The sequence below is a fragment of the Episyrphus balteatus genome, chromosome 3, assembly GCF_945859705.1.
Source record: "Episyrphus balteatus chromosome 3, idEpiBalt1.1, whole genome shotgun sequence".
Lineage (NCBI taxonomy): Eukaryota > Metazoa > Arthropoda > Insecta > Diptera > Syrphidae > Episyrphus > Episyrphus balteatus.
In genome coordinates this window covers 99,063,861-99,079,739 of record NC_079136.1, presented here as the reverse complement: position 1 = coordinate 99,079,739, position 15,879 = coordinate 99,063,861, and the positions used below count along the sequence as shown (strand labels likewise).

General features: G+C 28.0%; 1 protein-coding gene across 1 annotated transcript; it reads right to left on the bottom strand.

Moving 5' to 3' along the window:
- Window positions 1-12,673: 12,673 nt before the first annotated feature.
- On the bottom strand, window positions 12,674-14,388 carry LOC129916496 (odorant receptor 83a). Its single transcript, XM_055996486.1, has 6 exons — window positions 13,993-14,388; window positions 13,761-13,924; window positions 13,523-13,701; window positions 13,128-13,470; window positions 12,836-13,072; window positions 12,674-12,786 (listed from the first exon to the last, which is right to left on the bottom strand). Exons 1-6 carry the CDS (start codon window positions 14,345-14,347, stop codon window positions 12,730-12,732), a joined length of 1,335 nt encoding a protein of 444 aa, XP_055852461.1. The 5' UTR covers window positions 14,348-14,388; the 3' UTR covers window positions 12,674-12,729.
- Window positions 14,389-15,879: the final 1,491 nt, after the last annotated feature.

The following is a 15,879-nucleotide window of genomic DNA, read 5'->3' as shown; positions in this document are numbered from 1 at the left end:
CTGCACTTGTTTTTATATTCAATAAATTTTATTGTTTACTTTAAATTATCCTTTATTTTGTTTTTATAAATAATTTTATATTTATCATAACTTTAGTATGAAGGGAATTCGAGTTTAAACGCACAATGGAATGACAAGGCGTAAATTTGTTGAATTAAGGGACTCTCAACCCTTTTTTACGTTGAGTCAACGGCATAACAAGAAATTACTATGTGATACTAAATTCTTTTGAGTATTATGATTTTCAAAAGTCGATGTTTTAGAACATTAACGAAAATGAAAAGTGAAAAATTTTTTTTGATATTCAAACCAACTATTTTACCATACTTTGGGGATGTCGTCATATTGTTTTTAGCGAACGCTATACTGGATGAGAATTATTTTGATTTGTTCCATAATATTAGACATTGATTGAAATTTTCTATCCGACCACAGTCTTTCTCGAGATATTGAGACAAATGCGTTTTTCAAAATAGCGGACGCCCCACAAGACCAAACAATACGCAAACTGAGATTTATACTCAAAATAACCCCTCCTCAAAACTGCATCCAAACTTAGCTGACGTCACAACTTTTTTCGGATCCCCTATATTTGACTCCTCATTGACTGAACTATTATAAGTGATTTATTTTTTATTTTTTCTTTACTATTTTGACAGAGGTATTTGAATCAGAAAGTATCCTTAACATGTTTCGGTGTTGGCTTCTATGCAAATTGTATTGAATTCTGATTTCTTTCGAATACAATTTTAAAACAACATTTAAAAATTGTATTTTCAAATGCAATTTTTTTTACAAAACTTTGCGATTCGTTTGCCTGAGGTTAGGAAGACTTTTAATTCAAAAGTGACCACTGTTGTTAAATAAAAGAGATTTTTCTTTAAGCTTTTAAAATAAATTTGGACTAGCGGATATGCAGATTTATTTTAAGGCAAATTATTCCATCGAAGTACTTATACACATAGCCGTAGCTAGGATTTCATTTCGGGGGGTTTACCTCAGACCGAACAATTTTTTTTTTAGGAATCACAAGACTTTTGTATCAACTATATGTAACTGCAGTCGATTCTTAATTCCGCTAAGGCAAATGGTCATTAGAACTGTGTCAGAGCGAAAAACTTGCCAATATCCTTTTTAAGTATTTTTTAGGAGAGAAATTCATAGTTAAAAGTTTAAAATAGCTCTGCTTACCGTAGAAGAATTTAAGAATGTACCGAATATAAAATGGCCGAATATTCGGCGGCGAAGAAATAAATTTGAACCATTATTAGGCTTTATACAAAAAATTATTTCGCACAATTTTATATATAAAAACATTGAAAAATGAAATTTTTCTCCCACTGAATTTTTGTAGCAAACAATTATTAATATATTCTACTAGCCGACCCGCCCGTTGCATAGCGCTTCGCTGCTATGGTTATGAGTGCAATCAAATAGTGTTTTATGTATATAGTGTTTTATGTATATGATTGAATGTTGGTTAGATTGTTTGTATGTTTGTTTGATTGTTTCTTTGGTTGTTTGTTGTTGGTTTGATTGTTGGTTTGATTGCTTATTTGATTGTTTGTTTGATTGTTTGTTTGTTTGTTTGTTTGTTTGATTGTTTGTTTGAATGTTTGTTTGATTGTTTGTTTGATTGTTTGTTTGATTGTTTGTTTGATTGTTTGTTTGATTGTTTGTTTGATTGTTTGTTTGATTATTTGTTTGATTGTTTGTTTGATTGTTTGTTTGATTGTTTGATTGTTTGTTGTTAGTGTTATGTTGTTTGGTTGTATAATGATTTAATTGTTTGATTGTCTCTTGTTTTTTATTTGTCGATTGTTAATTGTTATTTATTGTTTGATGTTTATTGTTGGGTGTTTATTGTTAGGTGTTTGTTGTTTTGTTATTAAGTTGTTTGGTTGGTTATTGGGGTGTTTGGTTGTTTGTTGGTCCTTGTTTGTTGTTTGATGCTTGTTGCCTCTTTTTGTTGTTGTTGTACACATGAATACATTTAATCATTTAAAATACTACTTCTTGGGCACGCTATTGGTATAAGGGTGGGGTTAAAGTTTTAATGAAGTTAACAGTAAAGAGGGTTTGAGTTTGGTTATATGGAAAGTTTATTATAACTTAAACAATATTATGTGTTATGGTAATCAAGTATTAAGTTTTAAATATACAAAATTGTATTATAGGTACATCTCCTGTTTTAATTATTTCTCATGCTTTCTATAATTAAAATAACAAAATTATCATAAGTTCTCAAAAGCATTAAAAAAGCAATATAATTTTTAAAAGATTTATTAAAAAAAAATTGCGTTTTTTACAAAAAAAAAATTAAATTATTTAATAAAAGGAAAGAAAATATTTGCTAAATACGCTTGAAAATATTCATATTTTCATATAAAATTGCAATTTCTAATACATATTCTTTTTTGTTAAAAATTCATCTAGTGTTAAGTGCGTTGCACTTTGTTGCATGAAAAAAAGTAATATTGGCAACACTTGTAACATAAAATAAGTGCCTTCTGGTATGTATGTCAGTAGTATTTTTAGCATTTCCTTTTCTATAATAGATAGTAAATATTCAAAAGTATTTTCTGTGAAAGATGTATAGTCGTAAAGACAACATTAAAAAAAATATTAAAATCAGATAGGATACCTATGACTGGTGCATTGGGCGAAATTGAAAGCTTTGGTAGCTAAAAAAAGTGAAAAAATAAGGTATCCGTTAAAGTTGCCAAAAATATAAATGACTCGTGGAAGAACTAATGAAAATATTATTCTACGTGTGTTATTATTATTACAAATAGATTGCCAACAAAAGAAACAATTTTGTTACCAACAAAATTTGATAGGGCAGTCTTACACTCATGTGGAAGCAAGAAAGTTTTTTGTTTGATGTTTTTCAAAACGTATTATCTTCTTTTCAGTGTTTTTTTATTAATTTTGAGAGTTTCTAAAAAAAAAAAAAACTTATAGAATAAAGACTATGGGCCATATTCATTGACGCTGTCTTAGTTATTACTAAGAAAGACTGGAGTTTATCCTATTTAAATAACATTGGGTAAACCGTAGTCTAAGATAAACCGGGGTCTTAAAACGACTTTTAATATGCCCCTTTACTTTAATTAGAAGAAGTTTTTTATTGGTTTTAACACAGTCAAACACTGAAAGGGCAGGCGGCCTTGCCCCACTTCCCCTAATAAGCTTTCATTAATCGGATTTATAATGATCAAAAATTAATTTCCTAATTTATAGTTAATTGTTTTTTAAGATTCATCCATTGCTTTGAATTACGCATAAGTATAATACAATTATTTTTCATGAAGCTTGTAATTGACGCACATTTGATTTATCAAGTTTGCGGAAAAAATGCAATCATAACAGTTAAAAGTGTAATATTTAGTCGGTTTTTGGAATTTAATACTTTCTTGCTTTAGTTTTTCAAAATTTTCAAGGTTTTTATCTATTTTTTTAATTTTATAGGTACATCATATTGCATTTCTATTGATATAAAAATCCAGCAATTATTAAGGAAACTGTGAGCAATAATGTGCAGGTGGTTTACAATATTTCAACTTTTTCATAGATTTACCTATGAAATTTTAAATTTTATGATATTTGAAAAATTAATTTGAAGCTCGTAGACATTGCAATAATTTTTATAAGTGGAGTAACTAAAGCAAATTAATAGGGAACCCGGCCGAACAGATTTGATTTTTTTTAAAACGTCGGCAATCAAAAATACTTTTAAGTCTACAGTTTATAAATTGCCGATGTTGCCGTACTGTTTTTTTTTTTTAAATTAATTTTTTTTAACAAAAACATTTTTTTTTGCTTAAATTTCAAAAAATAAATGATACCAAAAGATTCTCTAGGTAATTTAAGGAAAAAAAAAGTATGTGGTAGTAAAAGACAATCTTCAACTTTCTCACAAACTGACTTCAAACGCAAACAAAATATTTTGAACACAACGGCAGCACCTACAATATTTGCATACACGTTTTTAAAAAGCCAGAATTTCATTTCCATCTGTAAAAATTTAAATTCACTATAATCAAGAGTTTTTGAAAGATTGGTCCTCAATTGGAAAAAAAGTTACTACTAATTTTTAAATGGTTTTTTTTTCAAACTTTTTCGTAGTAAAATTCAAATTTATTTTGAAAAAGTGTTTGGCCATTATTATAATCAGATGAATTATGGAGAGGAAAAGGTAATTTTTATTACAGATTTGAAAACAAAAAAAAATTAAAAATTACTTCAATTTCATTGGATTTTTTGATAAAAACTGATTTTTTGCATTGAAATAATTGATTTTTTCAAAGACTTTGGCAAATAAGAATTTTAAACTTTTGCTATTTAACTTTCAACAATAAGTGCTATTGAATGAAGTAAAAATAGCTTTATACATATTTAAATGTTGAACTTAAAAAAAAAATAAGTTAATTTTTTTTTAACTTCAATTGAATTCGAAAATGAAATACTTTTTAATTTTTTTCATAAACTGTAATACATATTGATATTTCCTTTTTTAATCTTTATAAATGTGGCCAACAAATTTGAAAAATAAATGCAATTTATATTACGAAAATGTTTTAAACCTAATACCTTAGATTTTTCTTAGAATTACGCATAAGTATTAGTAGAGTAACTAAAGCAAATTATTAGGGAACCCGGCCGAACAGCTCTGATTTTGACGATTGAATTTCGAAGCAAAAAAGGTAAAATATATCACACTTTTGAAAAAAAAATGAAAAATTACTTCAATTTCAATGGTTTTTTTTTTATTAAAACTGAATTTTTGCATTGAAATAATTAATTTTCTCAGAGACTGTGGTAAATAGGAACTTTAAATTTTTGCTATTTAACTTTCAACAGTAAGGGTTATTAAATGAATAAAAAATAATTTTATGTTTAGATGTTGAACTTTAAAAAAAAAAAATAAGTTACATTTTTTTCAAAACTTTTATTAAAAAAAGTTCTTCTACAATAAAATACTTTTTAATTTTTTTCATAAACCGTAATACATATTGACATTTCCTTTTATAATTTAAAATCATAATAAATGCGTCCAAAAAAATTTGAAAATAAATGCATTTTATATTACGACCAAGTTTAAAAAACGACATGTTAAAATTTTTTCAATAATTTTTTTGTTTCAAAAATCTGAGTTCAATTACCATTCTTTCAAAAGCCGTTCATTCAATTAACTTAATTTTAATTTTACATATATTACTAAGCTTCTAGCTTTTAAAAAATGTATATTTGAATATTGTAGGTGTTGCCGTTGTGTTCAAATATTTTTTTTTGTATTTGAAGTCAATTAATAAGAAAATTGCATCTATTGCTTGAACTATGTCCCTCACTCCCATATATTTTTTTTCCTTGAATTTCCTAGACAATCTTTTGGCATCAGTTAATTTATGAAATTTAAGAAAAATTTTTGAAAAAAATTTGTTTTTGTTCACAAAAATCTTCAATTTAATTTAAAAAATCAAAACGGCAACACCGGCAATTTTTAATCTATAGACTTTAAAGTATTTCTAATTACCGACGTTTGAAAAAAATATCATCAAAATCTAAGCTGTTCGGCCGGGTTCCCTAATATTGCCAATTTTTGAGCTTTAGTTACTCCACTATATAATTCAATTATTTTTCATGAAGCTTTTATTTGACGTAGAATAATGTTTGATATGTCAACTAAAGTGCTTATTGTTTTAAAAAATTAATTAAATTTATCAAGTTTGCGGAAAAAATATAATCATAACAGTTAAGTGCAATATTTAGTCTGTTTTTGGAATTTAAGACTTTCTCGCTTGAGTTTTTTTAAGAATATTCAAGGTTTATATTTTTTTTTTTTAATTTTATATATCATATTGCCGTTCTATTAAAAATCCAGAAATTATTAATGAAACTGTGAGGAATGATGTGCTTTTCCATAGATTTGATATTTCAAAAATTATTTTTAAACTCGTAAACATTGTAAAGCAATAATTTTTATTATAATATATTAATGAATATTTTGAGTACTATTTTTAATGATAATACAAATAATAATGTGCTTCTTAAAAATCAATTTTCGAAATTTTAATATGACACCCTTTCATTTTGTTCTTCCTGCCTTAAATATAAATTGGGTAAATTTTGGTCCAGTTTAAACACGTTCTAGAGGTCGCTACCAAAATTCAAAGTTTTAAAAAATACACCAAATTTTGTTTTTTTTTTTTCAGAAAATTTTAAAATTTGTAATCAGAATTAAGTACTTTATATTAAATCTTTAACTGTTTTGAAAGAAATTTTGATAAAAATACAGCGGAATAAAAATGAAGTTTAATTTTTAATATTTTTGAATTTGACATTTTTTTTTTGTGTTAATCTGTAGAATAACTAACTGAGTGATCTTTCTTAATTGAAAAATTCAATGATTTTATCTGATCGTTTATGAGCCTTATATCTTTATTCGACAGACAGTTAACTGACTGTTTATTAGAAGATTGAAAAATCGGGTCTTAAGCGTACTTTTTATTGTAACAAAAAAAAAAAATTTTGTTGAAATTGATCTTCTTTTTTTACTTAAATCTTTAGTGAATGGTAGCGACCCCTAAATTTTAATATTAAAATCGGAAAAAATACCATATACTATGCTTATATAGTAGAAAATTATGCAGGGGTGTCCCATTAAAAAATCGAAAAAAAGATTTTTTCGACCATATAAGAAGCACCCTAATGTATATGTAGGTGGTCAAAAAAAGAGGGAGAAAATATTAGTATAAAACACTGGAAAACATTGTATTTTACGAATAAAACATTCAAAAATTATGGTAATTTTAAGTATTATTATTTGATCAAAATGTATGTATGTGAGCTTTAAATATCATTATTTATTAGAGACCCCATTTATTGTGATTTAAAAACAAATACCGAAGTAATAAGAGGATTTCTGAAATCAACATCAGAGTTTTTAGAATATGAAATTTTTCCAACCAAATGCCTTGAATTTTGCTTAGAATTGTGTATAAGCACATTTCAATTATTTTTCAAGACGCTTATAATTGACGTACAATAATGTTTGATATGTCAAATTAAGCATACGTGTGTGTAAAAAAAATAATAAATTAGATTTATAATTAACGCATAAGAAGAGTAATCAAAGCGGTTTATTGCTTTATTTTTTTTAAGAATTTCAAAAGATTTTATTTTTTTAATTTTATATGTGATATTACCTTTCCATTGATACCTCAATCAGATAAATCAAGCAAGTATCAAAAAAACTGTGACAAATCATGTGTAGGTAGATTGTAATATTTTAAATTTTCTTATTAAAAAAAAAAAAAAAAAAACAAAAAAATATTATTATTTAATTTTTTTTTACAACTTTTTTGTTCAAAAATTAATAAAATAATAGCACCATATTATAGCTTGTTACTTAAGCTAGAAATTGAGACTTAATTTATATCTGTAATTTTGTAGAAAAAAAGTAATAATTTTTTAAAGTCAATCAAATTTTACAAAAAAAGCCAAAAAAAACACTTTTTTTCTTTTCTTTTATCAATATATCGATTTTTTAATATGAAAAGCTTAGAAAAAAATTATACCATTAAAAAGCTTATAAAATTTCCTAAAGAATAAAGCCATATTAAAATTTTAAGAATGATCAAAAAGTATAAAAATAATTTATTGAAAACAATCATTTTCATCAAAAAAAGCAAAAAAAACCTATAAATTAATCTTCACACGTCATTTATTCAATTTTTTTTTATGACAACCTATAAAAAATTTTATACCATCTAAAAGCTTATTGTCTTAGCTTAAAATCTATATATATATCCGGTCTATGTGACATCTACAAAAAGAGCTAGAATTTTTTGAACTCAATGTATTTTCATCAAAAAAAGCAAAAAAAACATTTATTTTTTTCTTCTCATGCTATTAAATCAATTTTTTTCAATGGCAACGTATAAAAATTTTTATATCACGTTAAAGCTTATTGTTTCACCTTTCACATGACGGTTCAATCTTATTTCCAAGTTGCCTACAAGAAAAGTTAGAATTTTTTAAAGTCAACCATGTGGAATTTCCAGACTGAGATTACGGTACTTCCTACACTGGTGACTGTTCATGATCAACAGATCTCCACTGGTGTTTTGAGTGTTTTCGCAAGTTTCTTGATTTAACATTGTGTAGCTTGTAGTTAGTCTACCGTTATGTGTGATATACCAAATGAAAGGTAATTGTATCAGGATGCTCATAAAAGTTTAATCAAATTTCTATCTGCTCTAGATCAATAGTTATAACCTGTTGAATTCTCACACTTTAATTTACCGTTATCTCAAAATTGTGTGTACGAAATTGATTGAAATTTTGTACACATATAGTCCTGCCAATACTCTACCTACCCTCTAAGTTTCATTTATTTATGAGTTAAACAAAAAAAGATAAAAATAAAAAACGGTTAAAAACGGGAAAAAATGACCAAAAAACTTGGCTCCAAAAAACTTCTTCATCTCGATTTTGATGGAAAATTTCATTTTAGAGTTCCAATTTTTTGCACATACACTCATACATACTCCACCTATACACCCTATAAGTTTCAGATTTTTTGAGCACTCGGAAATATTTCTAAAAATAAAAACCCACCCAATTTTAAGACGCAAAAAATAGGTGTTTTTCAAAACTCTCTATCTCAAAAACTACTCACTTTAAAAAAAAATCCCAACACACGTCTCGACTATTTTTCCACCACCTATCCATTGGTATATTCAGAATTTCCCAGAAAAATTTCCCTCTCTCGTAATCACCCCTTTCTCAACTTGCCCCAATTTGATAAGCTTTTCAAAACCTAACGATTTCTTACCGATTTAGATTTTTAAAAATTTTTTACCAAAAGTCCATTAACATAAAAAATGATTATCTATCTATTGCAAAAAAAATCAACTCTCTACGACATCGCATTTAGATTTTAGATAATTTTTTCATTTTGCCATTTTGCCCCGTTTTACCCTATTAAATGTGCGATTTGGATAAAAACCTTTCTTAGTGCAAACCGCTTCACCAATACCTATCATATACCATTGAGTTTGGAGTTTTTTATTTTTTTCCCATATAGAGCCAGTGATTATGTGAATGGTGGAAAAAAAAAAATCAACGCATTTATAATATAGTATTATAATCAATTAAGTTCTTAATTAAATCGGGAAAACTTGAAAACAAAAATTTTAAATAATCCAAGTTGTTTGGCTTGAGCTAATTTTCTAATTTGAAACAATTTGATAAAAGAAAGCTAAAAATATAACGAAATATTTTACATATGTAGGTACTTTTATATAGGTACTCTCTGAAATAAAAGGATAAGATGTCGGAAAGACTTAAATAGATTTAATGGTAATATTTCAAAAACGAGATGTGATCGAATATTTTTGTCTTCGGATTCGAGTTCAGCAATCCTTTGAAAAAGTATAGTTTAGTCTCGACACCAAAAACCTTGTAGAAATACTTGTGTTATTTAAAGGGTTCTTAAAAGAACATTTTAAGGTTTTTACATAGTGCTTTAGGAAATGATCAAAGAGGTAAAAACTAGTTTTTTGAAAAATTCCTTACCAATCGTTGTAATGGACCACAAAATTGTTGTTTTTCCTTATAAAAACTTCATCGACAGCTTCTTGAACGATACGAAATTGGTAGAGACTTTTAGAGAGATTTTCAGATAGGTAATTAAACTACTAAAATACACAAACAAACCATTTAGTACTGCACATATTAGACTTGTATTTGTTTATACTATATCCTTTGATTTCCTGAAAAAAAAAAAAAAATTCGGGGGGGGGGGGGGTTAAACCCCATAACCCTCCCCCCCCCCCACCCTTAAATACGGCTATGCTTGTACAGTACAGTGTATTTTTAGAACAGTAAGAATATCCTGTTCTGTTAAGTCAAGACTTAAACGCTTAACTAGAGCAAACGAATCACATACGTTTTTGTTTGGTTATTCTTAGAATTCTTCGGAACTGTTCGATTCGAAGTGCAAAACGAAGAAATTTTAATTTTTGTACCTAATTCAATGAGCGCATTTTCAAGTTTATATCTACATACATACTTTTGTAAAAAAAAAATTTGGGGTGAATAAATACATTTTCGAAATCCTTGAACGTTATATCTTAGTTCATTCATACTCACAACATAATTAGGTACCTGTGTAAAAAACGGACTTTTACATTGTTTTAATTATACATATTGTCTATAGTCATTTATGCCTGTGAAATGCAAACATTTTTTAAGTAAGTTCTCCTCATAAAATGAAATTATGATCTATGAGATTTCTATCTAATACGATGTGTCATTCACGTCATTATAATCATACCCTTATACTTCTAAGTGAGACTCGATGCTATAATATACATAAAAATCCTTTTTTTTCCCTTTCTTAAGGGAATACATTGTCCCTATCTCATGTCTGGGAATGCCAAATCTGACGCCGTTTTTCCTTGACTTCACTTCTATACCAAAGATTTTATGATAGTAGGTATTTCTTTTATTATTTGACTATTATTTACATGTGGTATAGAGAACATACCAACCAAAGCATCATCTCCTTATACCATTTATCCTTTTTGAATTATTAGAAATGTGAAAGTCTGTAACCGTACTCAACCTTGGTGTAAAATAAATTTGCGTTGAATGCTAAACAAATTCTGCTATTTGGTTGGTTGTTGAATAAGAACGACCGACAACGTATGAGTATTTTCGAGATAGTTCTGTATTTGTAAATATGTATACAATATGTATTTCAAATATACAAGGTGACTCCAAAAACTAAAATCGTTTTTGAAACCGAATGAAAGCGTATGTAGGTACCAAATTTATTTTACATACGTTATTTTCTATTCTGTATAAATGTACATATTTATGTATAACGAAAAAGGATATTGTGGTGATTGTTAATTTACTCACCACTTTGTATTCGATGTAAAGTATTTTATATTATTTGTCTACTCAACTATAAAAAAGAAATACTTTTTCTCACTGAATCACCATGTTGTTTGGATTGGTATGTGAACTAACAAACAAAACCCTCCTGCTGGGTTGAAGGTTGTGATGTAGAGCAAGGCCAAAATCGTAGTATGTATTTTATATCCCACATTCTAAGTATACATTCCTCAATCCAGATTTGTTCACAAGTAGATCATGATGATTTTCTGAATTTGAAAAACAAGATGATTGACATACAACAGTTCTTGTTTTTTTTTTTTTCTTTTCCTTTTCTTTTTCAAACTCAAGTCGAATCAAAAAAGGATGTTGATTGATTTTTTCCCTGAGAGAATAAAATCAGTTTCTAAAGACTTTTAGGTACTTCTTTTCATTTTGTTTTGTTGTCTTTGTGTTTTTTTTTGTTATTTTTGAATGAAAAAAATTGTATTGTTTCTATAAGCTTGTCTAGCCAATACTCATGTGGATGCACATTTTGATTGTGTATTTAAGGTCTTCAAACAAGTTATAATTGCAAAAGTTTCACATGTACACAAACACAGTTTACTCATGTGTCTATATGTACTTGTACAGTACATATAAATACATATGAATATAATGTAAAGAAAAAATTTTAAACATATATCTTCTATAAAAGATTCACTTGATTGTTTTATGTTTGGAAAGGTTTAGCTGTAGGAAGGTGGCGATGGAGAACACAAACAGATGACACCATCCCATTTAAAGAATTAAAGCCAACAATCCTTGGCCCCGACCTGAACGAAGTAAATTAAACCCTTTCCAAACTGATACTGCCGAGCTGTTTAATACCAACTCCTCTATTAAATTTGATCTAAGAAAGTAAGCTACCACGTCGTAGGTTTTTTTGAAGGGCGAATTCAGCCTCGATGCGGATAGTGGTGAGATGCTCTTTGAAGCAGTTACAACTCAGGACATTCTGCCCGAATTTCTCTCCAACGTCACGAATTCACATCCAAAATATGCGCTGTTGAACAATCGTCGCGTCATAGATAAAGTTAAAGGTAAAGTATAACACTGGTTTACAAGGGTTTTGTTGCCGAAACAAAAATATACTTTTCTGAAGGTTTTTGGTGTGCTGAACTCGAATCCGAAGTCAGAAACAACTAATCAGCTCTCGTTTTTGAGATATTACCGTTAGAAAATGCAAAAATACTTTTTTTTTTAATTCTTCGGACCTTATTCTTTTGTATAAAGAAAATTGTTTGAGCATATTTAGTAACGGTTTCTATATCATCTTTCGACACCTGTTTAAATCTTTTCAATATCTTTTATATTGCCCGAGATATCTCAAACTGAAGTAAGTGGGTTTGGCTTCATATATCATAAAGAAGATAATGACGTTATAAAATTTATAAAAATACCAAACAACTTAGGATATCTCGGGAAGTAAAAAAGATATCGGAAAGATTTAAACAGATTTAAAAAGGTGGTAAATAGTACTTATGAAAACCGTTACTAAATATGCTCAAAAAATTTTCCTTATATTTTCTAACATTTTCTAACGGTAATATTTCAAAAACGCGAGCTGATTAATTTTTTTTTACTTCAGATTCGAGTTCAGCACACCGAAAACCTTCACAAAAGTATATTTTTGTTTCGGCAACAAAAAAAAAGTTTAATTTTGTTAACCAGTGTAATTTATTATAACACATCTTTATTTCTTAAAAATTCAAACACATGCATAGTTCATAGAAATTGTGACTATCAAATTTTTTGTACGTATACAATTTGAAAATATTTTTAACCCTCATCAAAACTCGAAAGTAAGGTGTAGTAAGAAAATGCTGTTGTGATTGCCTGAAATAAAGAAATATAAATCGTGTTTAAAAAAATAAAACCCATTTACCTGTCTTAAACGATCTGCATTCAAAGGTAATATCTTCCCAGCAGTAAACTGTATCGGTTGTTGAGAAAACATTATTATGATCAAAAAATCATTTCGAAAATATTTGGAAACCAAATACCAAGGACCCATCATTAAAGAAGAACCTATCAAGTTATTCTGTTCGCTAATATATTCAGCTGGATAGGTTAACAAAAATAGGTCTACCGCTGCCAATACTCCAAAAAGTAATACAAAAAACTAACAAATATAAAAAATTAACTCTAAGTATTTGCTTGTTCAAACTATTTCTTACATCTGAAGTTCTAACGTATACAAATGCCATAAAACACATTTGTAAAGTTACTTCCAAAACTCGAAGAAGTGCAAAAAAGTTCAAAAATTTTTCCATCATTCCACAAAGTCTTATCAAAATATAATGGTGTTGTACCGCTTTTTTAAGGGCTGCTCGAAATTTTTTAATATCTTTTGCACAAAGATCTTTAGAAGCTTCTGGTTGAATATTTTCTATATCTTTCAAAAGAAAATTTTCAGAAGATTCAAAACGTTTTCTTGCAAAATTCATATCTCTTCTTTCTGTTGCTAAATGATATTCACCAGAATCAGGTTCGTAGTTATCCGAAAGGGTTTCTGAAAACCTGAAGAAAAAGTAATTTACGGATATACACACTTCACCGAAGTTATCCTTACCTTTTATAAACACCACTTGTAAATATTAAATTTTTTAACGCACATCTTGTAATATTAAATTGACCACTACACAACAATCCAAAAGAATAGAAAAACGAACTTCCAACAGCAAAACTGCAAACTACAATTATTTGAGCCCAAGCTTGAAGAAAATAAGCCAAAGCGAATTGATAGGGGTTCTGAAAGTAAGATACAACTTTAAAGCTAAATTTTCTTTGCATGAAAATTTCAGGCACACTTTTTTGTCAATTGGATACCAAATGGGAATCGGAAGGTCTATAGGTTTGTTAAACAAAGGACGTAGCAGTGATCCGACAACAGTAAATGATGGAAAAAATTGCCAAAACATTGATACGAATTTTGCACAGCGGTGGATTTTTTCCATGTCAACGTATGTTTTTCCTTAAAAAAATATTAAAAACGTAATATCAATAATGTTCAAATATAAATACTGTCTTGATTTCTTATACCTTTAGCAGATCTCCATAAAAATTCATCTTCAATTGTATCAATTATATCGTTCAAATCTTTTGACTTCAGCTTATAGTTTAACATTGTAATGGAACTACAAAACAACCATACTCCCTGAATTCCAATGTTTGACAAAGTATCCATACTCTCAAGCTCAAAACCATCGTAAACGGTTTTGAAAAAACAAAATGACATATGCAATGGTACAAAGACCGAAAACCAAGATAAGCATTCCCACAAATAATTCAGCATTTTTGGTGTTTCAACAGACATTCCGGGAAATTTAAGGACAAATAAGAGATAAAAAGAGTACTTTTGTGCAGCAAGGATTCCATTAGCTGGACGTGGCATCATGAATGTAATTTGTGAGAGATTGATTGATTTTTAACTCTTTATATACAACTGAAATAAATGGCCATTTGTGAACTGTGAAGATTGTTGGCAACGGTACAAATCAATTAGGGAACGATTAAGGATCAATTAAAAAGCAATCATCGGCATTGCAGAAAATTAAATTTTTGTCATTTACCTACTGCGCTTAGTGAAAAAATAAAATAAAATAAAATAATTAATAAAGTACGCAACATTGTCGCACACATTTGCCTATCATAAGGGTCCGATATTGATAGTGATTGCATTACGTAGAGTTAATTTGATTTGATCAATAAAATCAAAACAGAATTCATTTAAGAAATTATAAATATAATTCATTAGAAAACAGATTGAGTGCTTTAGATTAAAAAATGATTTACAAATTATTATTATTATTATTATTATTTGTTGTGAATTATTATTATTATAAATTATTCAAATTTTATAATTATAATAATAATGATACCAAGAGCTGAAAATTTTCGAATGCATTCGAATGAATTTCGAATTAGTTTTCACAAGAAAAAAGTAAACCCTTTTCCTTCAATTTACCTTTGTCCATTTTTGTATAAACCTACCAAATAAAATGACCAACTTTTTACCGTTACCCCAGAAATGTGACTACAAAAATAATTTTGTACAAATAGAATCCTACCTATTTATTATCTATCTTTTTATTAATTTCATCTATCTATACACTCCTGCTCAAATTAAACTCACATCCTATTTATTTTACAGAAAAGTCGAATTATTACTTTATGTAACAGTATCATGGTTATTTTCTCAAATGAGACAGGAGTGATCTTAAATTCAAGGAATGGAATAAAATGTTTGTGGGGAAGATTTGGAGAGAGATATGCTGAAGTCTGTCTTTACACCCGCGGTCCTTTTAGAGAAGAGTCATAAATTTTCATAGAGTAAAATCTGCTTTACAACACGTACGGAGTTATGCCCGTCGTACACCTAGCGTTCAACGCATTCGACGCGAATTTAACAATTAATTATAAAAAACGACGCCACTATACGTATAATTTTTTATTAATTCGTTTAGCAGCGATCTCCAGCTGTCTAAAACTCGTTGTTTGAATATAATTGAAAGCACCATCAATTAGAATTTAAGGTTTTAAATTTGCGTTGAATGCTTTGAGCGCTAGGTGTACGACGGGCATTAGTGAGCTCTGCAAGACCTAGGTTAAGTACCCAAGGATACTTGATTATATCATCGAACAGCATTTGTTCCAATCACCCCTAGATTTGGTCCACAGTCGTTTTTCCAATCCAATTTCTTGTACACCTACCTTAAGGTAAATCAATCTAATCTATAAGTTTGAAATTGTTCGCAAAATGCTTTCAAAACCCCTAAAAAATTAATTTCAAAAATCAGGGCCCCAAAAAAAAATCCTTAATAGACGCCTAGAATTTTTTTTTATTATCATTCTATAAGCAAAAAAAATTTACCCTACCTATAATAATCACTTTATAAAAGGTCTAGTTAAAAAACAAAACGTTCACAA

Bases quoted from the DNA above. Each gene is read 5' to 3' on its own strand.
- LOC129916496 (XM_055996486.1), bottom strand. From the start codon at position 14,347: ATGATGCCACGTCCAGCTAATGGAATCCTTGCTGCACAAAAGTACTCT. The intron at 13,925-13,992 runs GTATAAGAAATC...TATTTTTTTAAG, and splicing joins TTTATGGAGATCTGCTAAAG to GAAAAACATACGTTGACATG. The intron at 13,073-13,127 runs GTAAGAAATAGT...TATATTTGTTAG, and splicing joins TATACGTTAGAACTTCAGAT to TTTTTTGTATTACTTTTTGG.